Here is a 16,487-nt window from a genome sequence, read left to right as displayed (position 1 = left end):
AATACCCACACAATAAAGAAATTAAAAAATAGGGAAGTTGAATTTTTGGTTGTGAGTATACAGGCAGGACGACGGCATATCAAGTAGTGGAGGAGTTGCGACGGGCAAGGAGGCAATGGAGTTGCGGTGGGAGGAGCTCGACAAAGTTGTGAGATCGAGTGGATGGCATCGACGACAGCAAGAGCTGAGGAAGACGGCGTAGGTTTGCAAGTTCGTTGAAGAAGAATCGCGAATGGCAGTGATGAGGTCCACGCAGATGATGAAGACGACACCGAGGAGCTATGGGTAAGGGAGAAGGAGCTGTGAGGGTGAAGAAGGATGCAGAAGGCACACATTTTTTGAAGAGGAGTGGACGCAGGAGAGCAGGAAGAGTGAGGGAACGACAGTGCAGTTTGTCAAGATATCGTTGATATTTCGGAAATATCACGATATTTTTGGGGAGACAAAATATGACGATATTTCCTCGGTGATATCTCGTCTCGAAAATATCGCGATATTTGCGAATATCAACGATATTGTCAACACTGGTGTTAAGTGTAAAATTTTAAATTTAATGGTATTGATTTCTCTATTGTCAAGCGCGATTAATGTTTTAGAATCATATCTAAAGATTGACTATAGGAGAAAGATAATTTTTTCTAAATCTGGGTTATTGAAGAAAATCATTTTAATTTTAGAATAATTGCTTAGTAGTTAAATTTCATAGCTCTTCATGGTATTTAATTGCTAGAATATATTGCATGATAAAGTTTTGGGCATTTACATTTAATCGTTCATGATCGTCACTTTCATCACATTTATAAATTGCTCTGGATAACTTGTTTTTATGTAGTTTATGGTTAATTAAACATCAAGGGACGGTTTGAAAATCATTTCTATCTTGTGGTTGTGTCTTACTTGTCTTAAGTTCTAGATCTATCCATCTCAGTGAACCAAGGTTTGTTTCACATTCATCAAGTTGTTCACCTTTAAGTTTCTTAGAGTCTGTGTTCCACAGACTATCCTCATTCATTCACCCTAGGGACTACCCCGCTTGACTTGTCTAGGAGAGAGTCTAAACGGGGTGAGTAAGGATTAGAGTGACAACTCTTTCTCTGAGCGTTGTCACGGTACTTAGACACTTTGTGTGACAACAAAGAGAATTATAAAAATAGTAAAAATAAGTAAAGTTAACAAAAAAAAAAGAATAAAATAAGAAAGAATTAAATTAAGATAAATATTAAATTAAGTAAAACTTAAAATAAAGAAATAAAAGTTGCATGTTGACACATGAAATGTGTGCATGCGGACCCCTTTCCATTGTTTGGTCTATTTAATGGATGATGAGGAAGATGAGACTTATCATTCCTTTATCTATTCTCTTAGGAGAAAAGTGTTGTGAGACAAAGGATTCTCTGGAAGTAGTACATTGATTGAGGGCTCGAGGGTGGCTAGCTGTAGAAAGATTGCGTAAAATTGAGCCTACGGTTGGGTGGAGAGTCGTCTCCAAAAATTTTGTTGCAGATAACGAAATTTAAAGAGCATTCAACTTTGAAGGTACAAGTAAGGAATATCATCAGTACATGTAAGTCGTCTCTAATTGTGTTTTAGAAATTCTATGTTAAATAGTTGAATAGTTGTGTGTTGATTAATAATCAGTTAATCACATAAATTGATGTAATTATTTGTGTATTTTAAATCGGGATCGTTACATATGGTATTAAAGTGGTTACAACTTCGTGTGAAATTAAGATCAACCCAATTTTGAGCTTTGGGAATTCCCATATCATGACAATAACATTATTGATTATGTTATTTGTTAATCTTCTTTTCATAACCCAAAAGAAAAATGTCGAACCCATATGTTATAGAGGATTTTTCCTAAAATTAACATTGAATCCTTTAACCCATCTCATTATGTTAATTATTAAATTTTAATTATGCTTAAAATTTAAATTTTGGTAAAAAAAGAATTATGTACTTAATCACGTGAACCATATAAATATGTAATTTTTTTATAAAAGATGTTCATCCCTCGAAAAAGCATGGTTCATGTAATATGACCAATTTTTTTTAATATTTATTATCATTGTTTGAAAAAAGAAATTGAACATCTTACTAATATGCTTTTTTATCTTTCACTTTTATATAATATAAAAAAAAAACATAGACAACATATAATTTCAATGTTACAGATTTGAAAAACTTGTCACTTCAAGTAGTATAGTATAGTCATGTAAAGTTTAAACATAAAAAAAGAGGAATATATAATTTCAATATTATATATTTAAAACATATAATTTATGTCTCACAATTTAAATTTTTACCATCACCGGTGGAATAATGATCATAACAAGTGGTTGGAGTTGACCCTGCGATACAAAACCATAAACAGGTAACTCCACCAATGCACCTAATAAACATAAAAAAAAGAGCAATATATAATTTCAATATTACATATTTAAAATATATAATTTCTGTTTCAAAATTAAAATTTTTACAACCACCGGTGGAATAATGATCATAACAAGTGGTTGGAGCCCATAGGCTTGACCCTGCGATCTACAAAACCCTAAACAGATAACTCCACCAATGCACCTAATAAAACCGGAATTGTTAAAACTTTTTCCTGGATTCTTGTTATTATGCCGACAATTGTTGCACCCTTGTAATAAAATCAGAGGATATTACATATGGTATATGGGTGATTGTGGAATGTAACGAAATTAACAATGTTTAATTATCGTTGAAGTAGGGTACAAGTTACTTTTCTAATAGTGGGAAGCTTTATTTTTTTGGGATAAAATTAAGTTACATGCTTATGCTTTTACTTGTCGTTTATAGTCCTCTTATACATTGAGAGATGGGAGAGATGGGTTTTGAAGGGAATCAACCAAACGGATATCGTTGGTCAACTTTACTATTGTGTTTCTTTTGTGTGTTGAACATGTGTCTTACATGCGTAGGATGTGAAATGGAAATTAAAATATTTAACATTTATGTATATAAATATTTAGAGATTTAATAATTCATCTTTATAATCCTTTTAGTTATCACAGTTAAATCAAAATGATTTAGTTAAAATATTGTATCCATAAGGATCTCTGTATGTCATAAAGTAGTGAAATGGAAACCTATAAAAAAGAGTAGAGTACGTAGTAAAGTGGTTGTTTGGTAAAGATTTTTATGAAGATTGGTGTAAGTGATTTTTATAGGTAAAAAATATGTGTTTTTTATAATAATAAAAAAGGTAAAATAAAAATTAGAAGGAAGAGTAATAAAAGATATGTTATAAAATTATATTTAAAAATATATATATTGGAGGTAAATGCTTCATTGTTTTGTTATGAAAAATTTATGTATATAATAGTTATTTTAAGGTTTAGGATTTCTTATGGGAGTAGGACATATATGTATAACTAAATGATGTGACATGGAAAAGGAGTGCAAGGATCAAATGACAATATATTTGGATTGTTAGCAAATGCTAATCTTAAGAAAGACTCAAATCAAGAGGCAATTTAGAAATCAAGAGAGTTAAAATCAAGAGGTAATTTACAAAATGAATAGGACTTACCCAATGGCTCCTTGAATTAGTAGAGAAAGCCAACTTTAACCTACAAATGGAGATCCCATAGTATGATTTGGGGGGTTTTGTGTTGTTGAACTACTACTTTTCAGAGTTAATTTACAAAAAATAAAAGGTCCAATATTAAACTGATATCAATGCATCTACCCAAGTGGATCAATGATAATGATGTGACTTACTGATTTAGATATGACGTGAATGATTCAAAACATATAAGATGGATTCATGGTGAATGTTTGAAAAATGAAATCATTCGTCATCCAATTCAATAAACTCGCTAAATGGTGAAGAATTCAATAAACCCACTGTTTTCAACCTATCTAGCCTTGTCTTGGACCACGCTTCTAAATCCCTTCTCCATAAGGGTCTAAATTTTGCCATCACCCCCAATAAAATTCCCTTTGAAGATATAATTAGCAACATAGAAGTAGCCATAAAGGATCTCAATCTAATTGAAGCTGAAGAAATAAGACAAGACATTGCCAAAATTATTAAAAGTGCCAAACCACCAACTTGTAACATAACCAAGGAAGAGAAAATAGCTCTAAATAACCTAAAAAAGAACAAAGTCATAATTATCTTAAAAGAAGATAAAGGTAATGCAATTGTAATTATGGACAGATCTGAATATGACAGAAAAATGGAAGATCACCTAAACAATAGTGGTTGCTACAAAATCTTAGATAAGGACCCTAGCGCTAAAATCCTTAGGGAAGTCACCAAGAAAATAAAAGATTCATCTCTAGACACTATTACAAAAAAGAGAATCACTCCTACTAGCTCCATCACTCCTAGAATATACGGAGCTCCCAAAGTTCACAAAGATGGTATCCCGTTAAGACCTATAGTCAATACCATAGGTTCACCCACCTACCTCCTTGCTCAATACCTTGCCAAAAAGTTACGTCCCTTGGCTGGAAACACCTCATCTTATATAAAAGACTCTGCAACATTCGTTCAATGGACCAAAAACCTTGAAATGAAAGACGAAGATCTCATGGTGAGTTTTGACATTGTTTCCCTGTACACTATGATACCGATAGATGAAGCCATCGATGTTATAAAATCAATTATTGATAGCGAAACTATAGATCTCCTGAAAATTTGCCGAAAATCTGCATATTTAAGCTTTAAAAGGAAAATTTATGAAGAGGCTCTCCTCTTTCCCCTATATTTGCTAACATATATATGGAACATTTTGAACAAATAGCCCTCAAATCCTTTCCTTACACCCCAGAAGAATGGAAAATATTTGTCAACGATGTTTTCACAAAATAGAGTCATTGTAAAAATAAATTGCAAGAATTTTTAACTCATATTAAGAGTCTCTCACAATATGGAATTATTAAAACCCTAACTACAAGAGCTACTAGAATTTTTGACTCAGAGCACCTAAAGAACGAACTAAACCACCTCCGCCAAGTCTTTGAACATAATGCATATAATAGAAACATCATCAACAAAACCATCCGTCAAACCCTAAATAGAAATAATGTAAAGAAAACCATAGACATTCCAAAAATCTCTTTACCATACATAAAAGGAACAACAGATAGAATATCTAGAATCCTAAACAAACACAACATTAATATTGCTTTCACCCCCCTAATACAATTAGAAAATTCATAGACTCCGCTAAGGACCCTATAAACCCTAACCTACAAAAAGGGGTTTACATAGTTCCTTGTTCTTGTGGAAAAGAATACATAGGCGAAATAGGCAGATCTCTTAACATTAGACTTAAAGAGCATGCTACAGACATATCTAGGAATAGAACCACAAAATCGGCTCTTGTAGAACATGCTTTCTCATCCTCACACTACATCCGAATGGAAGATGCTAAACTTGTCATCAAAGAAGAGCACTACCTAAAACGAAAAATCAAAGAGGCCATAGAAATTGAAAAAAGAAAGAATAATATGAACCATGACGAAGCCCTTAACATCAGTAATACCTGGAAACCCTTAATAAATCAATCATCTCATAATAACAAATCTAAAATCTCTAAAGAAAATTAAATTTTTTTAATTTCAAACATAAATAAATCTGGTCATATTTACTTATATTAATAAGAATTTTTAAATTAATTAATTTAGCTTATAACATAATTATGTACATAAATAATTGAAATTATATAAAAGTCATTAATAAAAAAGTTATTATAAAAGTAATAAAAAATAAAAAAAGAGAGTTATTATTAATGTTATTAATAAATTTATTATAGAACAATAATAATTCTTTAATAATTTCTTCACCTCACTAAATAAATGTTTCATAACTTTTCCACAAATAATAATAAATATTTAATAAATAAACTAATTTCGTATAGCCAACCCTAAGATATTCTCCACTCTAATTATTATATATGACCCTAATTTTTTTTTCCTAGCCGTAAACCACACCAATCTTCTCAAGTGAAATTAGCATTTCGCTGAAGATGGACTCACATAGAAGTTCGAAATATTGGGTTTAACAAAACTCTTAACAAGTTATTCCACATTTTCTTAAATGAATAACTTATTTTCCGACCTTGTTCTTAGGATCATTTCTTGAAGAGGGGAACAATAATAGTTTCTATATTCAATAGGAAATCCCAAGGCACAAAAATTCAATACTCAACATATGTTATGAAGTGAGGGAAAGAAGTTAAGTAACTTATAATTAGTTTAAGTGGGATTATGACACCTTGTGGCACATTTCTTATAGCATGTTGGAACTTATAATCAAATTAGGGAGTTAACCCAATTTTGTTGACCTACATTGATGAGTACATGATACACATAAAAAAGTGTCATATATAGTATAAAGTTAGGGGCTTGACCGTGATATGAAGAAGAGGCCATTGGATATGAAGTAGTAATAAATCATGTAATATGCTAAACAAGTCAAGATAACCTAAAGAAGTAATGAAGACACTAGCTATTCATGCAAGATATGGAGAAATTATAATTTGATCATGTGAGAGAATAATAATATAGTTCTTTGAAAGTACATGTCAAGGGAGTTAAATTGGAAGCAATATACTTTAAGATAGTATGGCACCAACATGGAAGGACAATACACCTATTATTGGAATGAGATGAGAAAATGTAAGCATAATGTGACAACAATTTTAGGAAAGGAAGGAGAGTTTTCAAGGGTTAGTTCCTAATGTTAGCAGTGATATTTGGATAAGGTTACCTTATGAAGGAAGGGAAAATGATGGACCTGTTGATAAGTAATAGGGATGAGATGAACATAAAATAATGATAAATAAATACTTCACCCAAGATAATGGTTTTAAGGAAAGTTGAATGGATGTTCACAGATGAAATACGAGATTTTGATTTGTAGCATAAAAATGAAAAGATTATGAAATCAACAAGATGCAATAGCCTATCCTAAAAATTATGGAAGATTTTGGAATAGTCGTAATATAGGTAATGAAGTTAATGGTGGTCATTTTTAAGGAGCCATAGAAGTATGTTGTAACTAGACCAAGTCAACACCCATAGCATGGTAACAAGAAGACATAATGAGGAAAAGAGGAAGCACCTGAGCATAAACAAAATAATATCCTACTTACTCAACTATTATTGATAGTTAAGGGAGGTGCCCCATTGAATAACATTAATATGGAAATTCTTAGATTAAAGAAGTCGATTAAGGCTTAGACTACTTCCTTGGAGCGTATACCTAGTGAGTAGCATTGAAGTGCTAGGATGAACTATAATAATAATAATAGTAGTAGTAATAAAGCCTATGACTGACTAATGTGATGACAGTGAAGGAATGCCTCTCTTAATGGGAAGCTCTCTTAAGGATATGCACTAAGTGGATTGAGCAACATGAATGATGATTAGGAATTGACTTGGAGGGTCATAGTGATAACCTATATAATTTTAAGGTGACAAGATATGGAATTGTAAACTAAAAACACTTGCAACTCAGTAAGGGTGACATGTGATAGACTGAGTAAAAGTTTAAGGATCACAATTTTCTACCTTTTGGCAAAGGAAATAGATGATGTATACTAATGAGCAATCACCTAGCATGAAGTGTAAGAAGGAATGTGGTTAAAAATCATATAATGAGACCTTGAGAAGGATTAATACAAATTGACAAAAGAAGTGAGAATAAACTAATACAGGGGTATTGGACTGCTTTGCACTTAGTATTTAAATTTTATCGATACATCTAAATCATGCACTATGATTTAATTTATGGTTTTAATTAACTGTTATGTCAAAATAGGGTTGTTGAGTATAATGTTGGGATGAGGTTTCATGATAATATGGTATGAGGATAATGATACGCATGCGGTTCTTATTTATATAGTTGTTACGATAATGATGTTGTATGCACATGATGAATATACTATGCATATTAAGGATTATGATGTTACGGTATGAAGTATATTGACGTGTGGTTCATTTATTATGTGATGATATGTTTTTGATGTCGATATGTTAATGTTATAAGTTAGGAGGATATTATGATGCGAAGTAGGTGGTAATTGTATGTCGATTTATGACATGCATAATTTTGTGATAACAATGATGTTATGTTCTCATAATGACGTGCAAGTGTTGGCATGTGGGTTATCTTCTATGATGTTATAATTATAACTAATGCATTGGATGTATGTTCAGATGTGGTGATTGATGGGAAATCCACAAATGGGCTGAGAGGGCCGGTTTTTTTGATGATCTCGTGGGAGCCCATATCTGCGAGGGAGAATATGTAACACCATATGGGTTGGGGACAAACTCAATCAACACTACATGTGTTAGTGGTGCCTTTGTCTTGTATAGCTATTGATGGATAGCTCTTAAGGGGCTATGGAACCATCTTGAGGAGGCCAAGTGCCTGATATTGTAGACCAAGTGCCTGATATTGGATTGGGATGTCGAAGTTTGGTGGGGGTGTAAGGACTTCGATGTCTGGGGCTGTGCACCTTAGTGAGTGTGGAGGGAGTGGGCCAACCTTTCGAGATGCCTGAAGTACTGAGCCAGGTGCCTGCCTTGGGGCAGATGAGGTCTGAGCCGAGCGCGAGCCTTGGGGCCAACCTTGGGCTATGGTACAAATCGATGAGGCTTATGCATGGTTCCGAAAGTGGGAAAAAGGACAGAGATTCCTTGGGATTTCCCGGGTGTTGTGGAAACTTTCGATGCCTACTGGTTATACTAGTTCAGCAAAGGGTGTGGGGCAAACGTGAAGTAATAAATAACTAAATAAAATAAAATGTTAAATGATTCAACTTAACTTCGGGACGAAGTTCCTTAAAGAGGGGAGTATGTAAAGTTTCATAATAATAATAAAAATAATAATAATAAATAAATAAAATAATATTAAAATATAAGTAAATAAATAATAAAAAATAAACAATAAAGAAAAGATAATAATGGTAAATAAATAGTAAAAAATAAAGAAAAGATAATAACAGTAAATAAATAATAAATAATAGAGACAATATAATAATAGTAAATAAATAATGAAGAGAATATAATAATAATAAATAAATAAAATAGTAAATAATAAACTGGAGTTCTAAATAAATATATATAAAAGTTAACTACAAAAATAGTAAAAATAAGTAAAGTTAACAAAAAGTAAAATAAAATAAGAAAGAGTTAAATTAAGAGAACTATAAAAATAGTAAAAATAAATGAAGTTAACAAAAAGTAAAAAGAATAAAATAAGAAAGAATTAAAATAAGATAAATATTAAATTAAGTAAAACTTAAAATAAAGAAATAAAAATTGCATGTTGACACATGAAATATGTGCATGCGGACCCCTTTCCATTGTTTGGTCTATTTAATGGACAATGAGGAAGATGAGATTCATCATTCCTTCATCCATTCTCTTGGGAGAAAAGCGCTGTGAGACAAAAGATTCCTTGACAATAGTATGTTGATTGAGGGCTCGGGGGTGGCCAACTGTAGAAAGATTGCGTACAATTGAGCCTACGGTTGGGTGGAGAGTCGTCCCCAAAAACTTTGTTGCGGATTGAGGAATTCAAAGAGCATTCAACTTTAAAGGTACAAGTAAGGAATATTATTGGTACAAGTAAGTCATCTCTACTCATGTTTTAGAAATTCTATGTCAAATAGTTGTGTGTTGATTAATAATCACATAAATGATGTAATTATTTGTATATTTTAAATCGGGGTTGTTACAGATGCCTTGTAACATATTTCTAACACAGGGAATTTTTTGTTCTTGAGCTTGCTATCTTGCTAAAAGAATGTTCTCTCAACATTTGAATTGTTGTTAATCAAACTGTTAATACAACTTTGTTATTTTATTCAAACTGTTAATACAACTATTTAGGGCTCTTGTACCAGGGATAATGGCCCTCACACATCCATTGATACAAGGATAGACAACTAGGGTTTTGTGTTAGTCACTTCGACAACCAATCTAACCTGAACAAGATACATTGTCCCTCTAGTTGATGTAGCATGCTCGCTCAGCTCCTCTCAGTCATACCTTGAACACACCTACTTGGTCCTTTGGCTCCCAATTTGCAACAACTCCAATCTGCCTCTATCAGTGGAGCAACTCCAATAGGTCACTGAACACAATTCCAACTGATCTCTACCTGATCGATAGTTCTTTAATGCATCAACAATGACACATCGAGATTCCTGTCGAGTTGTTCACAACTCCGTTTGTGAACAACTCGCAACTGCCCACTGCTACTCCTCAGCTCCTTTGGGACTTCTTGCCCAACGAGCTACGCCTTTGTCCTTCAAGGACACAACGCTTAGGGACTTGCTTCCCACCAGTGTCTTCCTATGCTACCCGATGAAGACACACTTAGGGCATGGAGGGCTGCCACCTTTCACTGCATGTCCTTCTCCAACAATGAACTTGGGCTGATGTGATTTGCTCCCTTGACCTCCTTTCTTCGTCCTTCAAGAATCACTCCTGAGCTCACCTAATTCTGCCTCTTCTAGCAGCTCATTTGTCCTTCAATGACATGCACTTAGGACTTGGAGCAAGCCACTGCATCCCTCCTAACTCCTGCTCTTTTGGCTGCTCCACCTCTGCCCTAGGACAACATCCTCTAGAAAATCATCAACTCAAGAAGATGACATACCTGTCCTGCAACTTTCTGCTGCTCTTCTTGACTTTGTGCAACTGCTGATGAATTTGCTTCTAGGATGTACCAACCAAACTGTCCAATCTGGACCTCTACATCCACTAGCAACTCAACATCAACAAGAGGATATACATGTCTATGTCTCCAACGCTCTGCTGGTCCACTTGTTCTTGGGTTCTCTGCAACTTGAGCTCTGGTAAGGGAAAACCAGCAGCCCTAAATACTGCTCCAATCTCTGTGGTTCCCTTCCAAACTGGCTGCCCCTTTTCACTGTCCCTTCTAGGCCATCTCCATACACTGTTTAGTCTTGTGATCCTCCTCAAGGCACCCTGCAGCCTGCAGTCATGCTACAACAAGAGGTCCAAGCCTCTTTCCAAAGGGAAATCACCCTCCATTCACCTGCGCTGATCTCTGTGTAGCTGCGGCTAGGATAATAGGCCTTCATTAGGCCTCTCAGCCCTCCAAAGAAGGTCTCACTCACTTCTGCAATACACAGAATCCCTGCAGCCCAGAACAGAAGACAAATACACTACTAACTGTCCACAGAACCAGCCATACTCACCTCTGAAATATGTGGCCTCCTCAACAGATTAACCTGCAACAAAGACCATCTCAAGAGATGCCAAAAGGTCCGTCTTGCTGCCTCAGTCCTGCACATATTTGAGAGTGATATATCTTGATGTGATTGCCCATTGGATGTGTAGAATAACCTCAAACGTGACCTTTAATTATAGGCTCTCTTTGGGTGCCATCGAATTACACTTGGGGCAGACTTTAACCCAAGCTGACCTCTCCTATTCTTGTGCAAACCCAATAGCCATATAAATAAATTCATATCTCCATTTCTAGACCTCGGATTTCGATGATTTTCACTACCCCTAGTTCCTCTAGAGGTCTTCTATCATTTCCATCAGTCAAACCAATAGAAGTCAGCTTAGTTTTGACCCAACTCCTTTGGGTGCAAAACTCCCACGCTTGGGTTCTTAGCTCACCAGTGCCCTTGTGATGCCAATTCCTCCAAAAACCGTCTAGCCTAGGGTTTGAAGTACCTCCCAAGCTACAAATCTCTATAGTAGACCCGATGAAAATGAAGGAGGGGACATTATCACTGGGGGCATTCCATCCTTTTTTTTGCCATTTCCAGGTGCTCTTGATTGAGCCGTGATTGTTGTGATATGAAAAAAATAGAATGGTGTAAGCAAAAATAAAAAAAATTTGGAAGGCAAATCCTCTTACCTGCATTTTGGTTTTCCTCAAACTTGGGTTTCTTTGTTGCTTGCAGTCCAAATGCTGCCACAACTCCAAAACAGCGAATGAATGAGTGCAAAATCAGCCCAAAAGTGAGTTATAAACTGTGCAGATGGCTTTTCTCAGGGAATGTGTCGTGAAATTGGGACAAAAAAGTAGCATGTGCCCGACACAAAGGATTCGGGACATTGGGTGGGCGGGGGGACAAGGAGGATGTGTCATGTTACTGAGGTTGAAACTAGAAGCATGGAAAAGATGATTAAAAGGAAGTTCATTAGTCAATAAGGGTTAGCTTTTGAATCACCAAAGGAGACAACAATTAAAATGCACCAAGTCATTACAATGATATTAGATATCCCCATTTAAAAAGAGACAATAAAAAGGAAAACAATTGTTATAGAGGTGGTAAGAATTGGATTCCAAGACATCAATGGGAAGAAAAGTCACTATAGTATTTGAAAATAGTGTAGTGGAAAGGAAGTAGAAATCTCTAACCCAGGAAATGAACTCTCTATTGAGCACAATTTAGATTTTGACAATGATGAAGCAATGCCAAATGTATGATTAGCATCGATCTCATGCACTTGACAGAATAAGAATGAAGAAAAAGTGTCCTATTTTATTTATTTATTTATCAAACAAAACAAACACAAGAACCAACTACAAAATATATTCCCCCTCATCTAAGGAAGGTTGATAAGATCCAGGACCCAATAAAAGAGACAAACAAACCTATAGTTCCACTTGCAACCATGGTGGGAAATTACAACCTAATGCCCTGAAGCTCAAAGGAATCATAAAAAAAATATAAATTTAATGATACTTGTGAATTCCAACAATATTTATAACCATATAGACGTCAATTGCACTAAGCACCTAAACTTTTTGTGTATCCCACCATCCTTTAAGGGGGGTGGCAATGCAACAAACATACTACTAATAAATAATAATATAATGAACATAATAGTACTAATAATAAAAAATAATAAATATTAGCTCAATGAATCATTAAGGGTCACATACTTTATCATTATTGAATCAATCATTCATTATTCAATGTTCTATTATATATTTGGAGAATTACTTTGTCAATTAGTAATGTAATAAGCCGGGACTGTTCATTCCAATCTCCAATTATTGGTGAGGTGCATAACTTGAATCGATGAATTTATTAGACTTGTTCATTTATGGCCACCAATGATATGGATGATTGTTCTATGACTATTTCTACACTTGATAGTAATCTGGTAGAATATGTTCTGGAGATAACACACACTTAAGAGATGAATAACAGGCAGCTTAATTCTATAAGACCATTGTTTTGCAGGATCTTGACCCTATCAATGAAGCAGAGGGAGATGCTTTCCTTGAGCCATCAATTAACAGTACCAGATATAACAGTGCGCCACAAAGTATGTCTGAGGACAATGTAGGCTTGTGCCAACCAGATTGCAAGGAAATTCCCACTGCAGGAGAACTGGAGTGTTCCTTGAGGCCAGGAGTAAAGAAAGAGAATGAATCAGGATTTCCAAACATACCATTGAGGGAATCATCTGGATTTAAAAAGGATAGAAACAGTAGTTTGGAAAGTATTATTTCAGATATGGAACAAAATGGATTTCATTATATTCGTCCTGCAAAGTGTCATCCCCCTGACACTTATCTCAGTTATAAGAAGAAAAAAATAAATCGAAAATTTGAGACTGTTGTCCATGCAGATTACTATATTTTGCTTCGTGCTTGTGCAAGAGTCGTTAAAGTAAATGCATATGCTCTACATAGTTGTGTGTTGAATATTGAGAGAAGACTAAGTTGGATTGAAGATCGTGTTGTAGGTGTTCTACGGGGAAAATTGCTAACTGGCAGCCAAGAATGATTGAGATTTTCATCACTGCACTTGAAATGTATCTCATATTTCTGTAGATAGTTAAGAGTTTTTTTTGTGATTCACTACTTTTGTACACGCGTGCCAATCTTAGGTCATCTTTTCTTCAATCCCCCGAAGGGGAATTTTGTTTTTTGATTTTGGTATGCCTTCAATATCTTTTTCTTGCGACCTCTATGAAGTGCTTCAAGAAAACTTTTGCTACTAGTTCTTTTATTACTGGGAATCGACTATTTCGAGGTTTTTATCTGATTTTTCTTTATCCAATTATTTCCAATTATGATGCTTTCTGACTTCCTAAAATTTCTTTTTGACACCCTCGTGTTGTAGTATCTGGATATAGCCATTATTCTTTTATGCACAAAAGGAGTGGAAGGAGATGCGTATTTGGTTTTGTATTTGAGCAAGCATTGCTGTGATTTTTTTGTTCTATACTGGTGATAGTACATTGTTGCAAGCATAGACACCAAGTACTTCCAAATTAAAGAAAAAGTTCCTTATCTATCCCTATTAATGGAGATATTGCTGTGCGGAGTCAAAGTATTGAATGCAAGTAGGCCATTCCGAGTGTTCAGTTCTCTCCAAGATTTTTTGTGATCTTGTTAGTTCTTAACTTTATTTTTTCTGTTCACTTAATGAATTTATTAATATTTTTAAGATCTTGCTTTCTTTTTCTTATATGTGCTGCAGTTGCTAACTTCATTTTATTCTGTTCACTTATTGGATTTATTGATATTGTTCAGATTTTGCTTTCTCTTTCTTATATCTGCTGCCATATTCATTTGCATACTCTCCATGCTTATTTATAATGTTGTGTGTGGTCATCCTTTGAGGTCGATGCACATGCGTTTTCATGATTATACTTTGTGCCTATGGTTGAAAATTAGAAGGATCTGGTTTTGCAAATTTCCTCAAATGATTGCCTTATGAGGTTTGACAGTTCTTAAGTGCAGCATTTAGACATGAATGAATGTTATATCAGATTGCCACTTTTAGAGACAAATCACCTGCTGAGTTATGTATTAACGAAGCTCCAACTAGAGAGGATCATATATCGATGGTAAGAGATGTTCGTGCTTGGCCAAAGTCGACAAACTGTTGGTTCATTTGGCCTATTTATAATTTCAACAACTTATGCTACTGTATAAAGACGCTACGGTGAGAGTTACTATTTGTTCCCGTTGTGAGGCCTTTACTTGGAGCCTCAGATTTGTAAAACAAAAGTATTTATTCATTCTATTTATTTATTATTATTTGTTTCAATACAGCAAAAAGAAATTTGTTTTAGATAACTATACATTTATTCTTTTTAGATTTGATTTAAGAACATATATATTCTGTCAGTGTATTTTAAATAAGCATAATAAATAACTGGAATACTTTGTCATTGTAGCTTTGTTGTGGTGCTTCTCTTGGAATTACCCAATTGAATATGTCACCTTGCCAATCAGGGACAACCTATTTGGCTTCCTAGCCGAGGGAACCTCCAAAGGTTCACGAGCTCTTCGAGCCCAAGTCTAGAACTGCAGCTGTAGTGTGCCCAAGCTCTAGGTGTCAAGCACCTTCCCAACTCATTGCTCCAAGAATCAACTACCAAGTTTCCTTCCCCATTCCTCTTTTGGCCTCCACTCAAAACCAAACTCTCATGCAATCCTCCACTCCAAAACCAAAAAAAAACTTGCCGCCCCCAAAACTAAAGCATCTCTTGAGATATATCCCCTTCCAAGAGTCCACCTACCCCCTTTAATTTTCCACCTATCTCAATTATAAAGGCCCTGTCCAAATCTCTCGGGCCGATCCCCATAACATCTTTTTCCTACCTCTCTCTTTTCATGCTTTAAGAACCTCACGCTTTCGCCCAAGGCACAACAATCCACTCACTCAAGATTAATAAATTGGTGATAAGGTCCAATCATTCATTCAATTAACACCCACCAATTAATAAATACCTAATAAAATTATCGAAACTCAAAGTCAGTTCAAATCAATGGATTACATAAGAATTATATTTAACTTATAATTAAATTAATCATAAGAAAATCCATGTAATTAATTAATCATTGGATTAAGGGCAAATCATTTAATTAACCACTAGTCAAGCTTAATGATTAATCAAGATGTTATATTAATTAATTTTTAATCAACTTTCAAGCTTAATCATATATTACATTATGATTCAACTATCATAGTAGACCATAGAAAACTAATGTATTGATGGAATAACTCCTACTTGTGAATAATATGTAATATTTAAATTTGCGATGAGAAATATAATTAAGTAGACCAAGCATAGATGTCTACATATGGTTGAGAGATTGAGAAGAATGAGTGAAATAGGGATGGAGATTTAGTGAGAGATTCATAGAAAGATTTGAGGTGATAGCTATGGTGGTGATTTGAAAAAGTTTTTCTAAATTGATGTATTGTTATGGTCACCACCATTATATAAAATGACCAATTTGTACAATATAATAACACATATGAGTATGTTTTGATAACATATTTCCCCCCTTTGGGGGTTTCTTGGTTTCTTGAATATTATTGCCTGTGCCCCTTGCTTCATGAATGGCTATTAAAGGCAACAACTGGTATTAGAGTCAAAGCTAACTTGTTGATAGTGAAGTTGTACTTGTGTGTTGAAGTGTTTTGCCGCTTGTGGAGAACATATGCATATGCCTTCTGCATAGAGTTATGATA

General features: G+C 34.4%; 1 protein-coding gene across 1 annotated transcript in view; it reads left to right on the top strand.

The window, feature by feature from the left end:
- Nucleotides 1-13,855, top strand: part of LOC149192932 (TATA box-binding protein-associated factor RNA polymerase I subunit B-like) — a 134,524-nt gene extending 120,669 nt beyond the window's left edge. Inside the window, exon 5 of the mRNA XM_089404745.1 lies at nt 13,233-13,855. Within this exon, the coding sequence (XP_089260871.1) occupies nt 13,233-13,781 (549 nt within the window). The 3' untranslated portion in view covers nt 13,782-13,855. The remainder of the gene's footprint in view (nt 1-13,232) is intronic.
- Nucleotides 13,856-16,487: the final 2,632 nt, after the last annotated feature.

Source organism: Pinus tabuliformis, chromosome 2_2 (assembly GCF_031772625.1).
Source record: "Pinus tabuliformis cultivar Carrire ecotype Pingquan chromosome 2_2, CPIR1, whole genome shotgun sequence".
Lineage (NCBI taxonomy): Eukaryota > Viridiplantae > Streptophyta > Pinopsida > Pinales > Pinaceae > Pinus > Pinus tabuliformis.
Note: the sequence above shows the minus strand (reverse complement) of the source record. Positions and strands in the feature narration are given on the sequence as shown.